This window comes from Diabrotica undecimpunctata, chromosome 6, assembly GCF_040954645.1.
Source record: "Diabrotica undecimpunctata isolate CICGRU chromosome 6, icDiaUnde3, whole genome shotgun sequence".
Classification (NCBI taxonomy): domain Eukaryota; kingdom Metazoa; phylum Arthropoda; class Insecta; order Coleoptera; family Chrysomelidae; genus Diabrotica; species Diabrotica undecimpunctata.
Genome location: NC_092808.1, coordinates 152,081,447 through 152,105,393, shown reverse-complemented (window position 1 = coordinate 152,105,393; position 23,947 = coordinate 152,081,447). Strand labels below are relative to the sequence as shown.

The window sequence follows — 23,947 nt, the reverse complement described above, 5'->3', positions numbered from 1 at the left end:
ATTTCTCTCTAAAATATATTTATTATTTTTCTTTTGATGATTCTATCTACTATCTTTTATACTATAGAGTAAAAACTGTCAAACTTTCATTGCTGTTAATATTGTTTTTAATATTGCACAAACACAAACATTGCGTTTTACCAATGATCAGCTGGCAATCCAAAATTCTGAAATTGGGGGCTAAAAAGTAGACGTTTAAAATTAAGTGCAGCTGATTTCAAACGCAGTGGCGGGAAGTTCCATGAAATATTTTATCGCGTAGCTCTGTAGTCGCGTAGCTCTATTGTAATATTAATTAATTTCAGAAGAATATTTTTTATTTGAACTTACAATTCTGGTCAAAAAATCCAAACACTTGCATTTTATATACTTTTTTTTAAATTTTGTCAGCGTACAGTGGTTTTATTGGAGAGAAAGTAAACATTAATAATAAAAAACGTTCATTCATAACAATAAAAACGGGTTTTTTATTGTTTTTAAATGATTTCGTCAACACCGAAACAAAATTTTGACGTTTAGCAAAAAATAATACTTTATTCTGTTAATTAGCAACAGATTTTTTGCATTTTTTATTACATTTGCGATAAGTTTCACATTTATTATGATAAATTCAGATCACTGTTCGTTGGTGGTTTCAAATCGAGTTAATATAACTCAGGAAAATAATCAAAAGTTGTGGTATTACATGAAGATGGTCGAATTGCAAATTATTTGAATACTGTCAAAAGTACCGTCCATGATGCTCTTGCGAAAGATAGTTAGACTGAAGACCAGATTCATGCAGAAGAAGATGCAGAGATCAGCGTGATGGACGTGTTTTTTTAAGATTTCTGCATGAACTGTTAGAAAAGTCCTGCATGAAAGTGTTTTACGTTCTCATGAGCCAGTAGAATAATTTAAATTAAGAGCAGGTCATCGAGCCAACATGATGAGATTTACTAATGATCACAAAGACTGGACTGTTCAGCATTTCAGTATTGTAATGTTACCTGACGAGTCCCGTTTTTGCTTACAATCTCCAGACGGACGCGATCGTGTATGTAGGAGATCCTGAGAATGATTTGTACCTTGCTGTATTACACCCAGAACGCTATTTGGTGGCGGAGGTGTAATGGTATGGTCGAGTATTTCTTTCAACGGACGCACCGGATTAATTTTCATGAAACATGAAACGATAACAGTAGACAGATACATACGACAGTGTCTGGAGGACCCTGTTGTCCCCTAAGCCACTTTCGTTGGGGGTAACGTCTAACTTATACAGGATAATGCGCGTCTATATACTGCGAATCATTATGAACTACCTAAATACTGTCGGAATTCCAATTGTTTTGGATTGGCCCGCTTGTAGTCCTGATATGAATCCATTTAAATATTTATGAGACAGTTTAGGAAAAAAGTTAAAAAGAACCATTGCCAGGAACGATTTAAGAGCTGAAAAAAGCGTTGAATGAAGAATGGGAACATATACCGCAAGAACAGATTGAGCTACTTATTGCAAGTATGCCTAGGTATATTAGAATTCTTCCCAGATGTAGGAAGGCAATACCCGATACTAAACCTAAAGAATAGCTCACTGTGTGCAATTAAAATCTTATTTTTTCTTTTGTTAAATTTTTCAAACAATATTATTATTTTTGCGTTATTTATTACTTTATTTTGGGTTATTTTTTTTCTATTATAACTTTTTAGTGTTTTAAATAAATTGAACAACTACAGAATCTAAGAAACATACAAAATGCAAGTGTAGATATTTTTGTGACCGGGAGTGTATTACTCACATAAACAACAAACGAAATTTGCTCTTACAAATATTTTTTTAATTTTAAAACTGCAATTATATAGTCATTGGTAAGATACAAAAAAACAAAAGAATTATTATATTTATACTATGTAAAAATTTATCTGCTATTAAACTATATGTCACTTAACAGAAAAACCAAACGAGTGGAAATACAGAAGAAAAACTAACCCTGGGAAAATATAAAGAGATATCTACTAAGTAGTAGAGTCGATCAAGCTTGGAAATGTATTAAAAATGTTCGAAAAAAATGAAAATGAACAGGAAATATAGGCCTAATTCAGAACAAGAAGTGGGAGATTAATGGCAAGCAATTGCTGACACAAAACAGGAAACAATTTCTTTAAAATAATGAAGAATTTAACAATAATAACGAAGAGGAAGTACATCTCACAAAGGTTCATCTGAGTGTGAGATCCGTGGACATAAGGGCTTGTGTGTTCTGAATTCTTTACTTTGGTCCAATTGAATTTCCATTAATAAACAAATGATAATCCAGAGAGTAAAAAAAAAACAGGTAGACCTAGTAGAAATGGAATTCCAAAACAACTGAAAAAATAGAGACAAGGCAATTGATATGGTATAGTCGCATGAGTCGCATGAAAGAGCATAGATAATACGCTTAAAATAAAATGTTGACTTACATTCATATGTGGCATAGATTCGACTGAAGTGAGGTGTAAGTTAACATTAATTTCAGTTCTTAAGGGGATGTTCTCTAACAAAAAATCTAAGAAGTCGTCCCAAACTATTCTAGTCCGACTTTTCGCTATGTCCTCAAATAAAATGTGGCTTTGATGTAAATATTTGGGTTGATCTAAAAAGAAACTTTAATTAGTAATAAAAACGGACAAAATGACTTCAAAAATTGAAAATTCGATGTCCTATGTGTGTTGTATAAGTTGTTTCAGAGTAATAATTTAAAACAATAGTTTTTAGAAGATAAAATTTATACCAATCTTGTATATAATAAATTGGAAAAGATTAAAAAAACTAAAATAAAACAAATAAATAAACAAAGGAAAGTGAATAAATAAATATTGGAAAAAATATAACTACTGGATGTGAAACTGGATTATACGCGAAAAATGTAACTACTGAATAAAAACTGCATAATGTTATTTGTAAGTTTACCAATTGTATAACAGAGGATTTTTTATCGTATTCATATTGTTGTTAAAATTAATTTTATTTTTTTGTTTTGATGATGATTTCATGTTTTTACCTTGTTTAGGATTCTGCCTCTTCAAGGAAAGGGTGCTCCTTTTTTTTGTATAGCCAGGGGGTATGTTAAACGTAAGGGTGATGCGCGTGTGGAGTTGTAGTGGTGGAGTGCTAGAGAGCTGGGGTTCAGAAGGTGGCGTATTGTGATAAGAAGCGCACAAGAGGAATTGTTGGTAAGCAAAACAAGCCAAAGGGAGGTACCTCAAGGTGTTACCAGCCATTAGATTGATTCTAATATATCAAAATACTCATCAGAGAGTTCGTTTCCAGTGTTGTGTAGAAGTTTAGATGGAGGGAATAAAACTTTTCTTTTAGGAACCCTGGTGAGTGTTTGCCCTCTGCGATTGCAAGCAGTTTTTAGTATTTGTTTGGCTCTGTTGTTCGAGCCTGTTATAGTGCAAAGGACATACCTTCTGTTGAGGAATTCTGTCCTTAATGGGTATTACATTGGCTACTTGGTGTATGAGTACTGATAAGTAGTCTCTGCGTCTCCTCGTGCAGAATCTAAGTATTTTTCTTTCTATGGCCATGATGGTGTTCATTTGGCGGGTTAAGCGACGCATAGATGCATACCTTGTTTTATATTGACGTATTTAATATACAGTAAAACATAATGTTTTATTTGACGTAATGCCCATTCTACCGGACAGCGCTGCCAGGAGTTTTGTCCTTTTTCTTACCCTGTCTAGGTCTTCTCCTAGCAGGGTTATCTGGCCCTGAACATCACGGCAGTGAGAGACCTAAATAGTAATTATTGGGTTTTGGAGGCGTTAATAATCACTATCTATCTATTGCACCACCTAATAACTCTGCCTAGATAATTTTGAGCTCTTTCGAATACAGACATTTGTCCACGCACTCTATGTGGGCCTGACCTAAGGAGCGCAGTATTGTCAGCATACAGCAGTAGGGATTCCGATCTATATTAAAAGCGGGGGATGTTACTGTTGTAGACTGTGTATAGTATTGGAGCAAGAATTGAGCCCTGGGGTATTCCAGCTTATGGAGTGAATGGTGAGGATAATGTGTTGTCAACTTTGATCCGGATAGTCCGATTGTCCTAAGAATCAAAGTCAAATATGAATAGATTTATGAAACCGTATGTTTCGCAGTCAATATCCCAACTATGCACACATGTGTGGTGTATTGTTAAAAATACAATGTAAATACTTGCCAAACATTTGACGTATACATTCCGAGAACTCTTCTTTGGTAAGTCCGATTTCTTTGCCATCTTTTATATTTTCTTTAAAACTTGTCCTCAGTGAATCTAGTTGGTCGTAGCTAAATTTTTTAATTAAACCATACCACGCAGTGTTCTGGTTTGTTTCATCAAGTGAGTCCAAACTAAAACAAATAATTTTATTTAATGATGAATGAACATTTCATTTTGGAGAGCGTTTTGCTAAAACCCCAATATGATCAAATAACAACTACTTTTAAATCATTTTTAACGAAAAAGACGTCTAATCGCTCTTGCTATTCAGTAAATATTCTTAAAGATCTTTACAGTAAAGTAAAAACTTCTAATGTATCTAAACTAACTAACTTCTAAACCCGCATATCTGGGTTGCTTAGAAGACACCAGCCAACTAACTCTGCATCAGGAAATGAAATTAAATATTTAATTGGTTTGATAAGACCGAAAACTTTTTGAACTATTGTAATCCGTTTGGATTTTTAAATTTTAATGTTTTTTAATAAACGTTTATACCAATTAAATTAGAAGTTATTACTTCACTGTAAAGTTTTTAACTATTATGTTCTCACCCACTGGAAACTTTCCTGTTTTAAACTATTCTTAAAGAATTCTATTCAAGAATATTTTAAAATTTACCTACTGATTTATTCCAAATTCTGGTGACTCATTTCTTTAATTATCAAACATATGTAATATATAAAATATTCTTACCTTAAACTGTGGAGCTCATCAACAATTTCAATTGTTTCCATTTCTATGAAAGAATTTCAAGTTATCGATTTATTTGTGTTACCAACTAAAGGTGAAACCATAGTAACAATAATAAGGTTACTGTAGATTAGAAAAGATTTTGAATATGTATTGAATTCGGACAATTTTATATAAGAAACAATAACAAAACAAATGGAAATCACAGATATAAATTAGAATCAGAAAGTCAAAATAATAATCAAACATCAACTGTCAGAAGAGATAAATATTCTTAGACAAGCTAGCAATTTAATTAAACTCAGCTTATGAGACATGTCCATCCCTTAAGTCAATCCCATTGGATTGAGGTGTATTAACTCGAGTAAAACAGGAGCTACTTTACCTCGCTCCAAGGCTCCAGACCATTCCTTTCCCACCTATAGCACTCTGATGCGCGACATTGTAACAACTATCAGCCAAATGTTCTTCATTGTTCGTCCTGGGTAATAAAACTCCAACATGGTTCCCTAATCGATTGTAATTCTTGAAACTGATATTGCTTGCTTGGACCTCAAGGCCAGACTTGGTGCTCAAGAGTTTGAGCCCTACGTGTCCAGGTTTTTGGTTATTATTCATTTTTTTGGTGGCTTGCGTCGGTTTTTGTTAGTATTTTAATTGATTTTTTTGGTGGTCTTTTTTATCTTTTTTATTAACTTTTTTGGTAGAATTTCGTGTTAGTAAGAACTTAATTACTGGGGCCTACACAGTGTTTTGCGCTAGTCTGTATTGGTAGAGGTACAAACTGTCCTCTTTCTTTCCTTTACTTTTTCTCTGGAGGTTGTATTTTCTCCGGGTATTTTTATTTAATTCTTTTTCTAGGGTTTGTTTTCTTTATGGGATTTGTATGCATTTTCTGTTACTCTGGATACCTATTATTTTATTTCACTATTTGTTTCTTTGATCTTCAACAACTTGTCACTATAATCGGAGAATACAGTAAGCGAATGGGATTAGAGATTAATACCAAAAAAACCAAATTTATGATCATCTCCAGAAACTTGGATGCACTTGAAAACTCCACCATAACACTGAATACTAAGTCCATTGAAAGAGTGAGTAAATTTAAATACCTGGGATCGTGGCTTTTTGAAGACTGGGCATCGGACAGGGAAGTAAAATGTCGCATTGAGCAAGCTCGACAAGCTTTCGTAAAATTCAAGAAGGTACTGACTTGTTCAGAGTTCGATCTTCAACTGAGACTAAGGTTTACTAAGTGCTACGTGTGGTCAGTGCTGCTATATGGCGTAGAGGGCTGAACACTCAAAACGAGGGATATAAACAGATTAGAAGCTTTCGAAATGTGGCTCTATCGCCGTATCCTAAAAATACCATGGACAGCGAAAATCACAAATATAGATGTCCTTAATAGAATAAACCAAGAACGCCAACTTTTCGAAACCATCAAGAAAAGGAAAACGGCGTATCTAGGTCACATCATGCGAAATGAAAAATACCAGTTCCTCCAACTTATAATCGAGGGTAAAATTGAAGGCAAGAGAGGAATGGGACGCAAGAAAATGTCCTGGCTCCAAAACATAAGGCAATGGACAGGGATTAACGACATACAATCTCTGATACATATTGCAAGAAATAAAGAATTAATGGAAAATGTGATAGCTAATATCCATTAGTGGATTTGCATCTAAAGAAGAAGAAGAAGATTTGTTCTTTTGGACATTTGTGTTTTCATTGATGAAATTCATCGTATCTTATGATCTCTCGCAGTATGAGACTCGAGTGATTCTCCAATTCTGCGAATTTTATCCTGGCTTTTTCCTATATTATGTCCATCACCCTGATTTGTTGCAGTTCTCTGAAAAGGAATCGTTCTGCGATGTATTTTGGAACGTTAACTGCTTCTCTTAAGTTGCTGTTGTGGGCCGCTTGTATCTTTTTCTTTGTTGTATCACATACGTGTCCCCAGGCCAGGATGCGTACGTTAGTATCGGTAGTATGATACTATTTACTAATCTCATTTTTGTTTTTGTCCTCCAAAGGACTGACATTCACGAAACATGTCACGAAACTGACATGTTTCGTGAATATCAGTCCTTTGTCCATTATGACTCCCAGGTATTTTGCTTCGCTTTTCCATTCGATAGGATTTTCTTGCACTGTAAGTTGTCCCTCTGGCTAGATATTCTTAGAACGGTAAGACAGGGGTGTATATCGTGGCCACTACTATTTAGCATGTAGAGTAAGGTCATCTTCAAAGATTGTGAAGTCTAAAAGGTTGTAAAGAAACCTGAGATAGCTAATGACACCGTTATATTTATTATACCAGATATTCAAATAGAAAGAGTAAACAGGTACTGCTTGGGAACATGGCGCAATTTATAATGCAGAGCAAAGTTGTAAAAAGTTAAAAGTTGTATTGTAATACAATGTAAATGTATAAATGAAGTAGGTATAGAGGCCTTGGGAGAACAAATGTTAGATTGAAAGTACACAAAGAATGGTAAAGTGAAAATACCCTAGTAAAGAAGAACGGGCGCACAAGACAAAGAAGATCAAAAAGTTCTACATAAGATGCTGTTAAGGCGTCAAAAAACTAGTACTGAAGGCTAAAAAATGAAACATGTGATTAACAGTGCAAACGAATAGGCCACAACATAGGCTTAAATGAGAAGCAAAATATGGAGAATAACAAAATTTCTAAGAACGGATAGGAAAGGAAAAAGGGCATATCAGCCTAATACTGCTAAAAGATTTAAAAGAATATTATCAAAATCCAACAAAATCCAACTAAAGTAAAGAAAGTCGTAATGACAATGTACTAACGTCAAAAGTAAAGGAGGGGTTTCTTAGTAAATCTCTTGTAAATGATATCGTGTTATAGCAAGAGAACAAAGAAATGTCAAAAATGGAGTATAAGTAGTTAAGAGGAACAGAAATGGTTTGCTGTCATCAAAAAAGCGTGGTGAGGCCTTTGTTAGTGTACGGCTGTGAAGTTAAGTCTGTAAAGTCTGTAAATTATGTAATGAAGGTTCAGGAAAAGAAAAGGGAGGTGCTAAATTAAAAATGTTACAGTGTATGTTGATTAAGACAAAATCAAAAATCAAAAAAAAAAGGTTCAAGAATTCAGGCTGCAATAGTTTGGCCATCTTCTGTATAAGAAAGAAGTTCCCTTAATATTATAAAAACTATCAAAAACATCTATCAAAACAACAAAATGGAAGTCAAAATGGATGGACAACTTACAGAACCTATAGAAATAGGCAGCTGAATAAGACAAAGGGATTCATTGAGCCCCATGCTCTTCAATTTAATCATGGATGAGATCATCAAAAGCATTAAAAAATGAAGAGGATACATAATGCGAAACAAAGAAATAAAAATACTCTATTGCGCAGACGACGCACTATTGGTAGTCCAAGATAAAGATTATAATATAATAAAAGAATATAATATGACAATTTTATGTCAGAAAACTAAAACAATAGTAGTCAGCAAAGAACCAACCAGATGATAAATAGAACTTGATGGCATTAGTATTGAACAAGTAATGGAAATATAATACCTGCGAATTATACTGTTTAACTATGGGACCTAGAGAAAGAAGTGAGAAATCAAGCACAAAAAGCAAATAGACTGGCAGGATGCTTTAATAACACTATATGGCGAAACAGACACATTAACACTGAAATGAAGTCAAGAAATTATAAAGCCAGTGTAAGACCAATTATCACATATGCTTTAGAAAGAAGACTCGACACAGTTACAACACAAAGGCTACTAGAAACGATAGAGTTGAGAGTACTGAGAAGAATTACAGGAATACGCTGAGAGATCGAAAGAGAAGTGAAGACATTAGAAGAAAATGTTACGTACAGTGTATAAATGAATGAAAACAAAATAGAAAAAAAGAATGGAATGACCACGTAAGCAGAATGGAGGAGACCTGTGTCGTCAAAATAGCAAGAGGTAAGTCATCAATCGGCAAAAAAGTATCGGACGATCGCGAAAAGATGGAGTGACAACCTTTCATAGAAGTATTAATCTGCCAATGAACAAGCAGAATTGAGTATAAAGAGGAAAAAGAAGAAGAAGAATGTAGAACTGAGAACTATATGGGATGAAAGATAGAGCTGCTAGAAGTTGAGCGAAAAAGAGGTAGAGGAAAATCAAGAAAAACATGGAAGGACTGTGTGGCCAAGAACCTAAGAGAAAAAGGCTTAAATAAAGAAGACACTATAGACAGAAATGAGTGGCAAAGAAGAGTAAGAAACAGCGACTTCTGAAAATGGAAAAATTGGTCAATGAAAATAGAAATGCTAAATAGAAACATGAGTGAAAATGTCAAATGTCATATCATATTTTTATTCTCTAAAATTGTCCCACCTATACGTAAAACACACCATTTATAAGTTAATATGAATAATTTTTTAAATATGTGTCCTTGTTTTGGTAATAATACTAATGAATTTAATATACTTGATAGCGTAAACGTTTTATGATTTTATTAACAAAGGAATATTTTATAAAATCGGCTATTTTTCTAAATAAAAAAAAATTAAGCTTCACGCAAGCGAATGCATAATTAATAATATTAATTAATAACCTAAAGTAAAACATATATATTGTATTAACAATTTAGTCACTTGTTTCTCACGCAATCCGTTCCAAACCAAAGCCAGCTAAAGCTATTTCAGCTGTGAAGATGCATACACGCAAAGAATTACACAAATTGTTTAAAAAAGCATTTATTACCATCAAACAATCCGATTTCAAATATCTATTAAAAATTTTCGGCAGAGGTCGATACATTGGAGTAACTCCTTACGATTTTACAAGTAAAACGAAAGGTATTTTACGAGTGAGTTTGCCTTTGATAGTATTATTTTCAATTGCAGCTTATATATTTGTAATCGGTATACCTATGTCACGCAGAATATTGCTGTATGCTAATGCTGTTTACATGACTTGTTCTATAATATTCGTATACTACATACTGATATCTGCGAACTCAATTCTTCTAAAAGACTGGTTTCAGTTTGTTCGTAGTTTGGAGAAACTTGAACAATGTTTGAACAAGCTACAGTTCTCGAAGTACATAAGTTGTGTACGTAGTTCGAAAATTTTTGTACTATATGTTTTATGTGTCATATACACAATACCTGGCGTAATGATTATTTACGAATTTAGACAAAGATATTTTATGTATTTTTATATAACATTCTGGCAGATCGCCCATTTCTTTCAATGTGCAGTAGTTATCTATACATACTACGTAGCGCATTATTTTACAAATAGATACAAGTATATAATTTACCTATTGAAGACCTATGGAAACGACGCCAAACTCTTAAAACATATTTTAAAGTATTTGAAGGAGGCCAACAGTACAGTCAAATATTTTAATAAAATTTTTAACAAGATGATATTTATGATTATGGTTATTTTGGCGACTAATTTGTGTATGGGAGTAACCTTGGTGTTATATACCCCAACTTTCTATCTTTATAAAGTAGTGATGTCACTCGGTACTACAAAACTCACCGTAAGTATCAAAGTGACCAATAATTTAATAAAAACCAAATAAGAGTTCTTATACTCGGTGTGTTAATTCTTTGTTCAAACGTAATCATCCAATTAACGTGTAGCATTTGAAAATTCTTTGGATATGTATTGAATACCCCTCGTATTTGTTAAAGTATCAAAGAATAATCTTAGTGTATTTCATTTCCCATTCGTACGTATTAAAACACCGAATTTTTCCAATTAATTTTTACGTCGCCGTAATGTAAACCATTTTTAGAGTTGTTTATATTTGTTATATTTGATATTTTTCTTTGATCGAAACCGCTAAATATTCTGCGTTTCAAATAAACATCCATTGAGATCGCTGAGAAGTTTTTGCCGGCAAGTTAATTGCTCATTCTCATGGTACAATGAATACACATGGTACATGGTACAATGAATACACAAGGTATGATACATAATGTTCCAAAATCGGTTCGCTTTCGCGCATGACGTAGTCAAGATCGCTTATTCCCGCAACATTTGAATGTAGTTGTATAGGAAAGACTTTTAATTTTAAGTTTTTTTTATATAATTTGGCTAATTTAATTATAGTAATTATAAAGAGATGATAAAATTATGTTATTATAATATTTATCCTTTATAAAACATAGATATCCTTTATAAAACAAGTTTTAATTATCTTTTATTACACGTAGGTACTGGTTAATTAACTTATACTCCAGAGTTCGATATTTCAGATGTAAAAAGATACAGAAAAGTGGTAAACGTATATATATACCTACTGAACTAAACACAAAATCAAATTAAATAATTACAAAGTCAACTTTATTTATATCGAATGAGCTAGCTGGCCATCGAATATGAGTGTAGTGAGGTCACACAATATTGCACAACATTTAAAATGACATCTTTTGTAATATTCACACATAAAATTATCTTGATATTGTTTATACTAATGATAACATTGTATATTTTCATAATGATAACATGATTTAACAAAGAAAAATATGTTATTTTGGAAGATGCTAAATTGATTTCCTCCGAAACAGTTCTTATTGCAAATTGCATAGCAGGCTGAGGCTAGTTTCTTACTTAACAAATCGATATGAAAAAACCATTTAAGGTTTCATGACTAATAATTAATAAAAATAAAGATTTAGACTTACGTCGTTGACCTAGAAGTAGTAAGAAGCTGCTCAACATACTTTTTGGACTCTCTGTGTTCGCCTCCTTGTATGCGTTTCTTTTGGTTGGTTAAAAGGGTATCCGATGTTAATTTAGGCAAATAAAGACTAGGTACTGCCTCAGGTTTGAGTTTTAGACCCTTTTTAGAAACGTAATTTAAAAGTACCTGTTGTAGATTTCTTTGGTAATCTTCAGTTTTAAAATGTGTAGAACAAATTCTTGCAATATTACAATTAAAATTATCCTATCTATAACAAGATATAATCTACAGTTTTCTTGTCACACTATCTTTAGGAAATGTATGAAACCTAAAGATTTTATCTTCATTGTTACTATTACAACAAGCAATTGCACAGCGTACTTTGAAAAAGGTACAAAACCAGATATACAATGGCAAATAAAAACTTTCAGTTTTACAAAAAATAAAAATAATATACAGTATGAATAAACAGTAACTAAACACCATTTGTAAAAAGACACATATGTAAGCATATATCTAAATTATTTTTCTATTATAAAATAGATGACTCAGTCAGTATTAAGTTACTTTAAAATATATTTATTATCTCATAACTTGCAATTTGCAATAGTCACTATTGATAACCGATATTATTGCTGAACTTTTGTTTTTATACAAGCTTTCTGTCTTACCGGTGTAAAGTAGTCTGAAGTCGATATTTATTGTGTTTTGCGTTTGAACTAATTTGTGTCTTATTTTCATATTATTATATTGTTTGATAAGTAAATTTTGCATATAATAATCGGTAGGTTATAGTAATGTGTATATTTTTTATTTCACTAAATGTCATTATAACTCATCTAAAATACCATATTGAATTGTAAAACAGATTTTTCTTTATTGTACTCTATTTTGTTTTTATGTCAGTAAAACTGCTTGGAAGTGAGTGACAGTGAATCAGAATAAGCAAATCTACTACTATTTACCTATTCACAGTATTTCATCTGCAGAAAATTTTTAAATTTCAAGGGATTTGCATACAAAAAGAGTACTTATAATATTAGTATATGTATGAAAACAAAAATAAATATTTCGCCTGAATCTCTAGGAGAAATAAAGGTTTTACTCTACTGAAAATATATTTTTTATTCAATTATAACCAAAACAAAACATTAAAAAAAAATTAGATCATTTTTTAACCGTAATTTCAAAATTATTGTGTACGTTAAGCTGTAATAATGGGTTCGAGGTGGTTCAGGCGATCTTAACTACGTCACACTCCTGGGCCAGCTGTCAAATGTCATGCGCAATATCATACTTTGTGTATTCATTGTACCATGGCTCATTCTTACTTGAGTCGCTGTAAACGACAGTCGGCTTAGGTCTGGATCCAAATTTATTCGTCGAATTTGTAAAGTTTTCTGTTTTTGTAAAGTGTGAAGTATATGTAGTTACAGAGGAGGTTAAAAAAGTATTTGTGTCGCCTGCAGCAATTCGGCGTCATAGCCCGTGACGTCACATGATACCAACACGAAATATTTAGGCGGTAGGTGTGTTCTTTTTTAGAATTACTTTGCCGAGTACACTGGCATTACAGCCACTAGACATATTTTATTATATACGCGGAGAACTAATATTTAAAGATTTCTGTTAATGTTAACTTGTTAATGTTCAATTTTTTTTGTTTATTTCTTTTAACTAACCTTTTTTTAAATTTCATTTGAAAAATATATGTTCTGCATTTCTAATAATTATTTCCCTAGTTACAACTAGTTGTTGTAATAGTTATAATTAGGCACCTCAAAGTGGCGTCCTTTTTAAATTACTAGAGGTGTTTCCTGTTTTCTTTCTGTGTTTTGTTTTGTTTTTATTTAGGTATACTTGAAGGTTTCCTGATATTACTTGAGGGTCATAATTGATGGATATTATGACGGTGTCATCTACGAACATGGCTAACGTAGTAGTACTTGTTATTCAGATATTAGCCGTATATATAAGTCACAACTGGGGACAAAGGACACTTTCATGAGGGACAAAGGATTTAATTAAATAGTAATAAGAGTTTTTTATAAGTAATCTGACTTCAAATAACGTTCTATGAGCTATGATTTTAATAGTAGCTAGTGAAGTGTGGCAAAGGATGACTTACGTTTATATGAGAGGACGTCATGCCAAACATTTTAATTGTTAACATGAAATTAACACCATTTTTTATGATGTATGGAATTATTTTTGCGGCTTAATTATACAGGGTGGTCCTTAAGTAATTGTACAAACAGAAACCGTAGATTCTGCACATTAAAATATTACGATTTAAGATAACTTGCTTTAGTAAAATGTTGATATTAAGAAAGATACAGGGTGTTAAAGTTTAAATTTAAAATTTTATTTTTCGCTATAACTTTTACGTTTGTAAATATTTTTGGACAAAAATTTAAAATTTTATGCTATTTAGTAGGATAAATTATAATTTTATATATACGTTAATGTAACTGATAGAGGAGCCACATATGCTACATGCGTGGCGTAGATTTGCGATTAACTTTTTTGGTCTTTAAGTTTGCTATATTTGTGTTAAAAAATATTAAAGATACATTATTTTTATAAAGAAAAGGTATACTTGTTAGTAACCTCAAAATTTAACCGTTTTCGAGATAATCGCATGTTATAAGTCAGCTGCATAATAATTCTTAGTTGTGATATTTGTGCGGTAAAGCACTGAATACATGTAAATAAGCATAATTCATAGTTTATTCTTATTAAAACTCAAACATGATAATGTAACATTACAAAATTTTTGATATGGCTGCTAAATGTCTTATTGGAGAAAATATTCTTCATCTTCTTCTTTAGGTGGCGTGTCCGTATTCAGACGTTGGCCGTCATCATGTTTACAATTTCCCTTTTCTATCGCTTCTTAGGTTTCTATACCTACTGGCGTTGTATTACTTTTTCCCTATTGTAAAATGCTGAAAACATAAAATATGTGGTTTATGTAAGATGGTACACCACCACATTCAAGAGAGAAGGCAGTGAGAACATACTTAAATGTAACTTTTCTGAACGTTGGATTGGTCGTTGCAGTCATATTCCTTGGCAATGTGGTGAGATATTGATATAATTATTTAATTTATAAAAAATCCCAAAAGAATACTTATTTATTACGTAAATTGTTTACCCATTTTTATTAGGACAATTAGAAACTAAAGCACAGGTATTGAATAACACATATGTGTCTTGTTTTATAATACTTTTGCTACAAATCTAACTTTAAAGACTCAGCATTTTTACAAAAACATCATTGTTGGCCTAATAACCGATATTGTTATAAATATAGTAAAAGGCAATTTTGTTCAGCATAATATTAATTCGTTAGTTAATCATAATAGCCCATTTGTTCGAGATGTAATTATAGTTACTCGTAAGCTGTAACGTAATCATATAAATAAGTAATGTTATCGATAGATTATTCCGTGTGTGTATATAAGTAACCAATGAATGAGATACATCACAGTTTAATATATTATTTAACCTCTGTGACAAATAAGATGTAGTTCCATAATATACCATAAGATTTGGATATGTATCCAAAAGAATATATTCATCCATTATACATTATAGCCACCACGTAGCCCAGAATTTAATCCGCTTGATTTTGGTGTATGGGGTGTATTAAAACAACGTATCTATAAGAATCCCATAAACATTCGCAACCAACTATGTGAAGCAGTTTCTTTAAAACCAATGATGCTATTTAATATGAGACGATCTTTTATGGAATATATTGACAAATGAATTAAAGAAAATGGTGGACACATCGAACACTTACTTTGACAAAAAGTTATGTTATTTAGTTTAACTATTTCTTAATTTGGTTTGTAAACAAAATGTTTTGATTATGACTTTAATTTAACATAAAACGTAAAATGTTTGATGTAAAATCCTATTATTCTGTTTTTTGTCAAATCCTATTATTAATTATCCTGCTAATATATTTATTTTATTTAATATTTCGTTAACTATAAAGGTATTTTATACCAAAATTTAGATTTATTAATGTTTTTGTCTATTTTTCCTTCGTTGCCTGGAATAATTGCCTTAAATCAGAATTATGCAGCTGATTTGTAAAATGCGATTATCTCGAAAACTGTTGAGTTTTGAAGTTATTAACAGATATACCTTTTTTTTGTTAAAATAATGTATCTTTAATAATTTGTGTCATAAATACAGATAACTCAAAGAGCAAAAAAGTTTAGTGCAAATTTATGCCACATATGTGGCATATGTGCCGACCTCTATCAGCTACATCAAAGTGTGCATCAAATTATAATTTCTCATATTTAAAAGTACCCAGTTGTAAATTTTTATGCATAAATGTTTACAAACATTAAAGTTATAGCGAAAAATAAAATTTTAAATTTACACTTTAACACCCTGTATCTTTCTTAATATCAACATTTTATTAAAGCAATTTGGCTTAAATCGTAATATTTTAAAGTGTAGAATCTACTGTTACTTTTTATACAATTACTTAAGAACCACCCTGTATATTTTATATTGATTACTATTTAATTAGTTGTTTGATAGTCGAAAACTTCTGACAACTAAATATTGGAACATTTTTTGCTTTTCCTCACGTTTATTAAATTTTATTAGCTTGGCGCAAATGAGGCTTTAAAATCAAACATATGAGTAAGTATTGCATTGTTAACAATAATTGCCACGCGTTATTTGAGTATAAATAAAGAAAACCGTCAGTTTTATTACGAGTAAAATATAATAATGGAACGTGGAAAACCTACTGATCCAAAAGTTCGAGAAATTATCATTCATCAGTACCATGAAGGGAAAACAATGCGTGAAATTTCCAATGAAATGATTGTAGCAATGCTGTGTTAGCAGCTGTGTTGAATATAATTAAGAAATATGGTGAAACTGTTAGTATTGATGGTTGCGGCAAAGCTCAGGTCGTTCAAAAGCTGTTTCCCAAAGCAGAGTAAAGCATTTAATACGAATACGAATAAGTCGGGAAGAAGAAATAGACTACGAGAAATAACTGCTAGAAGGAATAGAGAAACTGGGATGAAGGTTTGCAGATAATCATGGTGCAAAGTTATCTAAAGCGACGAAAGCAAAGTTGATGTCTGTGTAAGAGATTATCGAAAGCGTCTGATTCGGGAAAATGTATGATTCGAGAAGCTTTCCATAAGGATTTTCTCAAAAGAACTGTAAAGTTTCCACAAGATATCATGGTGTGGGGTTGCATATCTGCCAAAGGGTTTGGAACTTTACACATTTTATTGAGGCCATAGTAAACGCAGCCAAATATCACAACTTCAACCTTTAAAGTTCATCGTTAAATTAGAAATGTTTCTGTTAAATATGCATACGTGTGTGCACAATTAGGATGCAATAAAAAGTTATACAAAGTTCCATTAGATAATTGACATAAATTAATAATTTACAAACAATGCGCTACGTGGAAATTAATTCATTTATTTTACACGCAATCCCTTAATACCAAAAGCCACTTACGGCTCTTTCAGCAATGAAGTTAAATACGCGCCAACGAATATACAAATTGTACCAAAAAGCATTTATTGTTAACATACTGCCAGATTTTAAAAACTTAATAACAATTTTCAACCGAGGCCGATACGTTGGAGTAACTCCTTATGATTTTACTAGAAGTACCACTACTCTTTTTTTACGAGTATCTTTGCCTTTAATGGTGCTATTTTCAGTCATCGCTTTTACGTATGTATATAGTATACCCATAGTGAGTAAGCTATTGAAGATTGGCAATGCTACGTACATGATGAGTGCTACATCACTTGTATACTATATACTAATATATGTGAATACAATTCATCTTAAAGACTGGTTCAAGTTTCTTTGTAGTTTGGAGAAACTTGAACAATGTTTGAATGATCTACAATTTTCGAATAAAAGGACTTGTGTTCGTCGTTCAAAAATTTTTGTAATACACGTCCTATATTTTCTATACATAATACCTTCCATAATGATTATGTATGAAAACAGAGAAGAGTATTATATATATTTCTATGTAGCATTTTGGCATATAGTTCAAGGCTTTCAAAGTATAATAACCATTTACACATACTATATAACTCAATACCTCACAGATAGATACAACTATATAATCTATCTATTTAAGCACGATAAAAGCAATGCAAACATTTTAAAACAAATACTTAGCTACATGAAACAGGCCGATAGTACTATCAAATATTTTAATATTATTTTCAATAAGATGATATTTTTGGCTGTAGCTGTCCTAGCGACCAATTTATGTGTGTATGTAACTTTAGTACTCTACACATCGTCCTTCTTGCTGTTTAAAGTAATCTTGTCAATTGGTACTGCAAGACTTATGGTAAGTATGCGTTAAAACAAATCTACATCAATCTTTACGTTTCGGATAATATTTCTATACAAAAAGTGGTTTTAGAACAATTGAAAATAATTGTTAGGAAAAGTATTCATTTTTGTACTGTAACAAAATATACAGCTGGTTCCTAAAAAAACTGATACGACTTTAAATATTATTATTAATATTATTAATTAATTTATAAGTATAATAGTTAGAAACTATTAAAATCGCTTCTTTATTATGACTTAATTACTCGTTTGGTGTTTTCAGCACCCGGTTTATATATTTATTTATTTATCTTCAATGGGCTACTACTCAATAAGATTAACAATGTTTACAATATAGTTATATTCCAATATAACTATATATAAAAACCATCTATACCCAAACCAGCATTATTGGGGCACCTTTTGGTCATCTTTATCATCATCAAAAGAACCTTCATCTGTCCTGGAAACAGTTACATCAACACTGATCAAACAGCACCAAGTCGAACATATTACGAGTTGCATTCACAATATTCTGGTAGAAGAATTGTTGTAGAGTACATATTATTTGAAAACCATTCACAGTTAGGTAAATTAAAGTCAGCAGCCAGATAAAAGTGTTCAAGAAAAAAATACCATAATTCACTGCTTTCAATGTTTTATTAGTTTTAAGTTGTATAAAATAACAACAAATTGTTTATAAAGCTCACCAACATGTTACAACAATTTATGCTATATGTAATATATTTTATTGCTATATAACTCGATAGATGTTATAGATAGAACACGTCATCAATAGATTGGTAAACGAGATGATCAAAAAAGTTACGAGATTGACACCGATCTAACGAAGAAGCGAAAGAAGATCGCGAAAGAGATAGTGGAATGACACAAAAACAACATAAAAATTATGTAAATAAAACAACGGAAAGAAAAATGCGCAAATAGAAAGAAATGGAGACAGAAATCGAAATCATTTCGGACACATAATAAATTGTCACCAAAAAATAGAGAGAAAGGCGACTAATCCATGCTATAATATCATCTGATAGTTCAAATTATGCTGGAACGTCCTTTAGCAAAATTGAATTTTCTTTCTAATTTTTCGTGTTATTTTTACGGGAATGAAGATGTTAGCAGTGATATATATTGTTTTTAAGTTGCTACTCTGTATTATTACTTCCAATATATTGTTTTTATAAGAAAAAAACTAAAGTCACATCTTTTGTAGCACTTCATCTTAAGTAATAAAATTGTTTTTGTACAATTTCTATAAGTATAATAAAGTAACACCTCTTGAAGGCATATTCCTTTTTTATTGGTTTACCGCTTTATCAAATAATAGTTCAGCTTTATTCACACACCTTCAAAAAACAATACATTCAACAGCTATTCGCTAGTGGTATGACTATTTTTTATCACAGTCGTACCCAAAATAATTGATTCACCAATAAAAACGTAAGAACTAGTTTTACTGATAAGACGAGTAATAAACCTGTCCCAAATTTATTCGAGTTTTGGGTGTTGTCGATTTATAATTGGTTTTGATTGGAACGAATCACATTGGCAATTATTTATTTTGGAACAATTTCATTTTTAATAGGAAATCAAAATTTTTTGACAAATTTTCATAACAAATTTTGATTATAAAAATACGGTTCTTCCTGAAAACTTCGTAATTTATATATATATATATATATATATATATATATATATATATATATATATAATATATATATATATAAATATATATATATATATATATATATATATATATATATATAATATATATATATATATATATATATATAAATATATATATATATATATATATATATATATATATATATATATATATATATATATAAATAGTTAGAACTAGTTTCTGGAAGTTAATTGCTTGGTCGGTGTATATGCGAATCACTGCACGTACTATTTAAAACGGCAAATATTATCAACTCATAACAATCTAAACAGTGGAAACGAATGTTCATTTCTCACGTAATATGTTACTAGCCATATAAACTGCTAGACAAAATATATCGCTAATTATTTTTTCCATAATTCTCAAAATTCTTTATTGTATTTCAGAATATATTAGAGGAATTCTACAAAAATTCGCACCTTAACTGGAGCCAAATATGGTGATATTGCAATTTGCTGCCCGTACCCTGCAGTAACAATTTTTTTCTGTACATTGATACCAAAAAACATGTTTTCAGGTGCGAGCCTCAAAAAAAAGGCAAATTTAACTTTTTTCCAACAAAAGACTGATTTGTTCGCTAAAGCTATTTCATTCTTCTAGCGATCTGCCTCGAAAAACGAGTGAAAGAGACTTCTATACTTGGAGCACACGTACATATCAGGTACTAATCGCTCCGTCTTGGTCTGCAAAAGGAACTCTGACCCTTTGAAGAGCCAAGAAACACCTGCTCAAAGCGTGGCAAGCGGTTATTCAGTCCCTAAAATCGACGTTTTTTTTCATTTTTTCGCGATTTTACCCGAAAATAGATTAAAAGCTACCTCTATAGTTGGAGCACATATACATATTAGGTACCAATCGCTTCGTCTTGGTCCCCAAAATGAACTCTGACCCTTTGAAGAACCAAAAAAAAAAAGCTCAAAGCGTAGCAAACGGTTATTCAGTCCCTAAAATCGACGTTTTTTTCCATTTTTTCGCGATGTCATCTGCATATCTGATGTTGTTTAGCCGGTAACCATTTAGTAGTAGAATACCTTTTTCAGTTTCGTGCAAAGATTTGATAAATATTCTGTCAGAGTACAGATTGAAGACTAGAGGAGACAAAATACAGCCTTGCCTAATTCCACGCATGATTTTCACATAGTCACTGTGTTCACCTTCAACTCTGAGATTTGCTGTCTGATTCCAGTAAAGATTTCTAATTATTTTCAGATCTTGGTTGTTAATTCCTGTTTATTTTAGTATTTGCATTATCTTGGCGTGCTGTACTCGATCAAACCAACAGCATTTGTGAACCCGAACTGGTTGTTGAAAATTTGACCTTCACACAGCTTGTAGATTTTCTTACGATTATATGATTATCTTTAGGAACAATTTTAGGAGATGACTCATGAGGCTTATAGTACGGTAATCTTTGCATTTTTTTGGCTCGTGTTTTTTTTTAGAACTGCAATAAACTCAGATTTCAGCCATTCTGTTAGTATTTCTCCAAAGTTGTATATGTTGTTTAATATCTTTGCGATTATTGCTATGATATATCTATGATATTGTTATGATATATGGTTTAATTCCATATAAAATAATATTTAAATTAAACATGCCACCAGAAAACAACTTAAGAACCTCTTTAAACCTATTCTTTTTATATCAAAATCATCCAATAATGTCACGCTTTTCGAATATTTTTTTCAAAATACTTGTAGACATTAACAAATATTTAACAGCCTGGTTTGGTTTTGTTCAGCAGTTTATATATTTATTTTAGAAAATAACATATTTAAACAAATCAATATCTATATAAACGTTTACATATAATTTACTATTATCATTGGGAATAAAATAATTTCTGTTTATTTATCATGCTACAACGCAATATGATCACTGTGTTAATTTATTAACCATGAAGCAGAACAGCATTACAGGCGCTTATAAAACTTTCAAAAAAGCTTTTGTTTTAAAAACACCACAAGAACACTTTACATACTTACAAAAAATCTTTCGTATCGCTCGTTACTTAGCAGTGACTCCTTTGAACTACTCCGATAAGAAGCTGGTCAGTTTTTTGAAGGTATCGCTACCATGGGTAGTGATTTACTCAGTAATAACGCCTTACATAGCGTACGTGCCAAAAGGACATTTGATGATGATTATCTCGAATGGTACTTACATGATGTCTTGTATAAGCTTCTCTTTGTATATATATTTTTCAGCGAATTCAGTTTTGGTCAATGATTGGTACAGCCTGATTTGCAATTTGAAGGAAGTCGAACTGCATTTTGCTGATTTAAATTTTAAACATAAAGCAAGAAAGGCTTGTTCTTCAAGCATGGTGATACTGTATCGCATATTCGTTATATATCTCATACAAAGCTTGATCACTATGTATATCTACCTTGATACTGTATTTGTAATTTATTTTGCGATATATTGGAATTTTCTTCATATTTATCAATGCATATTAGTTGCATTTGTTTACTATTCCACAAAATATCTTCAAATCAGATACAACTTTTTATCTGCAGTGTTACAAAATAAAAGAGCCGATAAAAAGTGTATGGAAGATATTATAAAAGTTCTTTTAAGTTAAAGTGTGTTTAGTTTTGATTTATCGTCAAAACGGAAACCTTACGTTAGTTGCAACTTTGTTTATTAGTTTGGTATTTGATAGTGAAATTGTAAATAAAATACTATTTCTTGTCTAAGATTATGCCTCTGTGCCAATTTTAATAGCAATTTATAAATATACAGGGAAACTATTAGCAAAAAACGAAAAACAAAAATTAACTTTAACACCCTGTATCATTTTTCTCAGCAACATTTTATTAAGGCATATTTGGCCCAATAGCCATATTTTGGTCCAAATAACCTGTCCTTAGTCTATGTCCCAATAGTTATGACTCACCCTGTATATATATATATATATATATATATATATATATATATATATATATATATATATATACATAGTGCTAGTCACAAGTCCGTTCCCCCATCGTATCTTTTGAAGGGTTATTGTTATAATAGTGAAATTTGCTTATTTAGCTGAAACTCAATCAAAATTATTATGACTGAATAGGTATTTTCAATACCTTTCAAACGACGTATCACATACGAATAAATAAATAACCGGACTTGTCTATTTAAATTTGGCATGACAAGTTATATTTTTACCATATTTAGTATTTTACAGTATTTTTAATTTTTTTAGTACAACTTATTCCTGATCATTACTTCCTGTGATAGTTTAGAAAATAGCGGAAAAGAACTAATAGATACCTGCTATCATTTATCTATAAAAAGTACAACTGCTTCCGAAAGAGACGCTTTGTTAACGTGTGCCATGTACGCAGAGCGGTGGGCGCCTGTTGTCTCTGCAGGAGGATTTTTCGATGTCAATCAGTGTAGTGTCAACAAAATATTTCACAAAGTGCTCGATTATGTGGTTATAATGATCCAATTTAATATTATGATGGACAGTGTATTTGAGAATGATTATCAAAAACATTAAATGTATATTTGAAGTTTATTATCAATAAATATATGTAAATCTTTTATATTGTTACATATCGTTATATATATATATATATATATATATATATATATATATATATATATATATATATATATATAGAAAAGGATACTTTTATTTATTATATTCCATTCAGGTCCATTTTTTATTGAAGGCAACTTGAATAGTAAAGTAAGTATACCTCGATTTGTTACAGAATCATGTGCTTCCCGATTAATCTTCTTGATGTAAATATGGAGAATGTTTGGTTTCTGTTTAGATCACAACGCTCGAATAATTAGTCGGAAGTACTTAAACAATACTTTCCCGAGTCGACTTATCAGTGGAACATGCTATATTAAGTGACCTGCGCTATCTCCAGATCTTACACCTATGAACTTCTTCTTTTAGGGACATTTAAAAAGCATCATCTACGATCATTCTGAGGCTAGAGCCCAAAATTTGAATGAACTAAAAAACCGAATTGGAGAATCTCCAATTCTGTTGCAGAAAAAACTCTTTCATTTGTCCGCAGAAGTTTTTATGACAGATTAGGCTACTGTTCAGCCGTATAAGATCAAATATTTGAATCATTTCTGTAGTGAATAGAGAATTATTTCTTATTTTATTAGGAATTATATTTTATTTTCAATAAGAGTATATTTTTTGCATTATCTTTTTAAAGAAATCCGCTTTTATTTTTAATTCAACCACAAAAAATTGTTCACATTATTAAAAACCGATACAAATAC

The 23,947-nt window shown here is 31.2% G+C and overlaps 1 protein-coding gene across 1 annotated transcript; it reads left to right on the top strand.

Moving 5' to 3' along the window:
• Positions 1–17,827: 17,827 nt before the first annotated feature.
• Positions 17,828–23,195, top strand: LOC140444676 (uncharacterized). Its single transcript, XM_072536439.1, has 2 exons — positions 17,828–18,001; positions 22,896–23,195. Exons 1-2 carry the CDS (start codon positions 17,828–17,830, stop codon positions 23,193–23,195), a joined length of 474 nt encoding a protein of 157 aa, XP_072392540.1.
• The last annotated feature ends 752 nt before the right edge of the window (positions 23,196–23,947 follow it).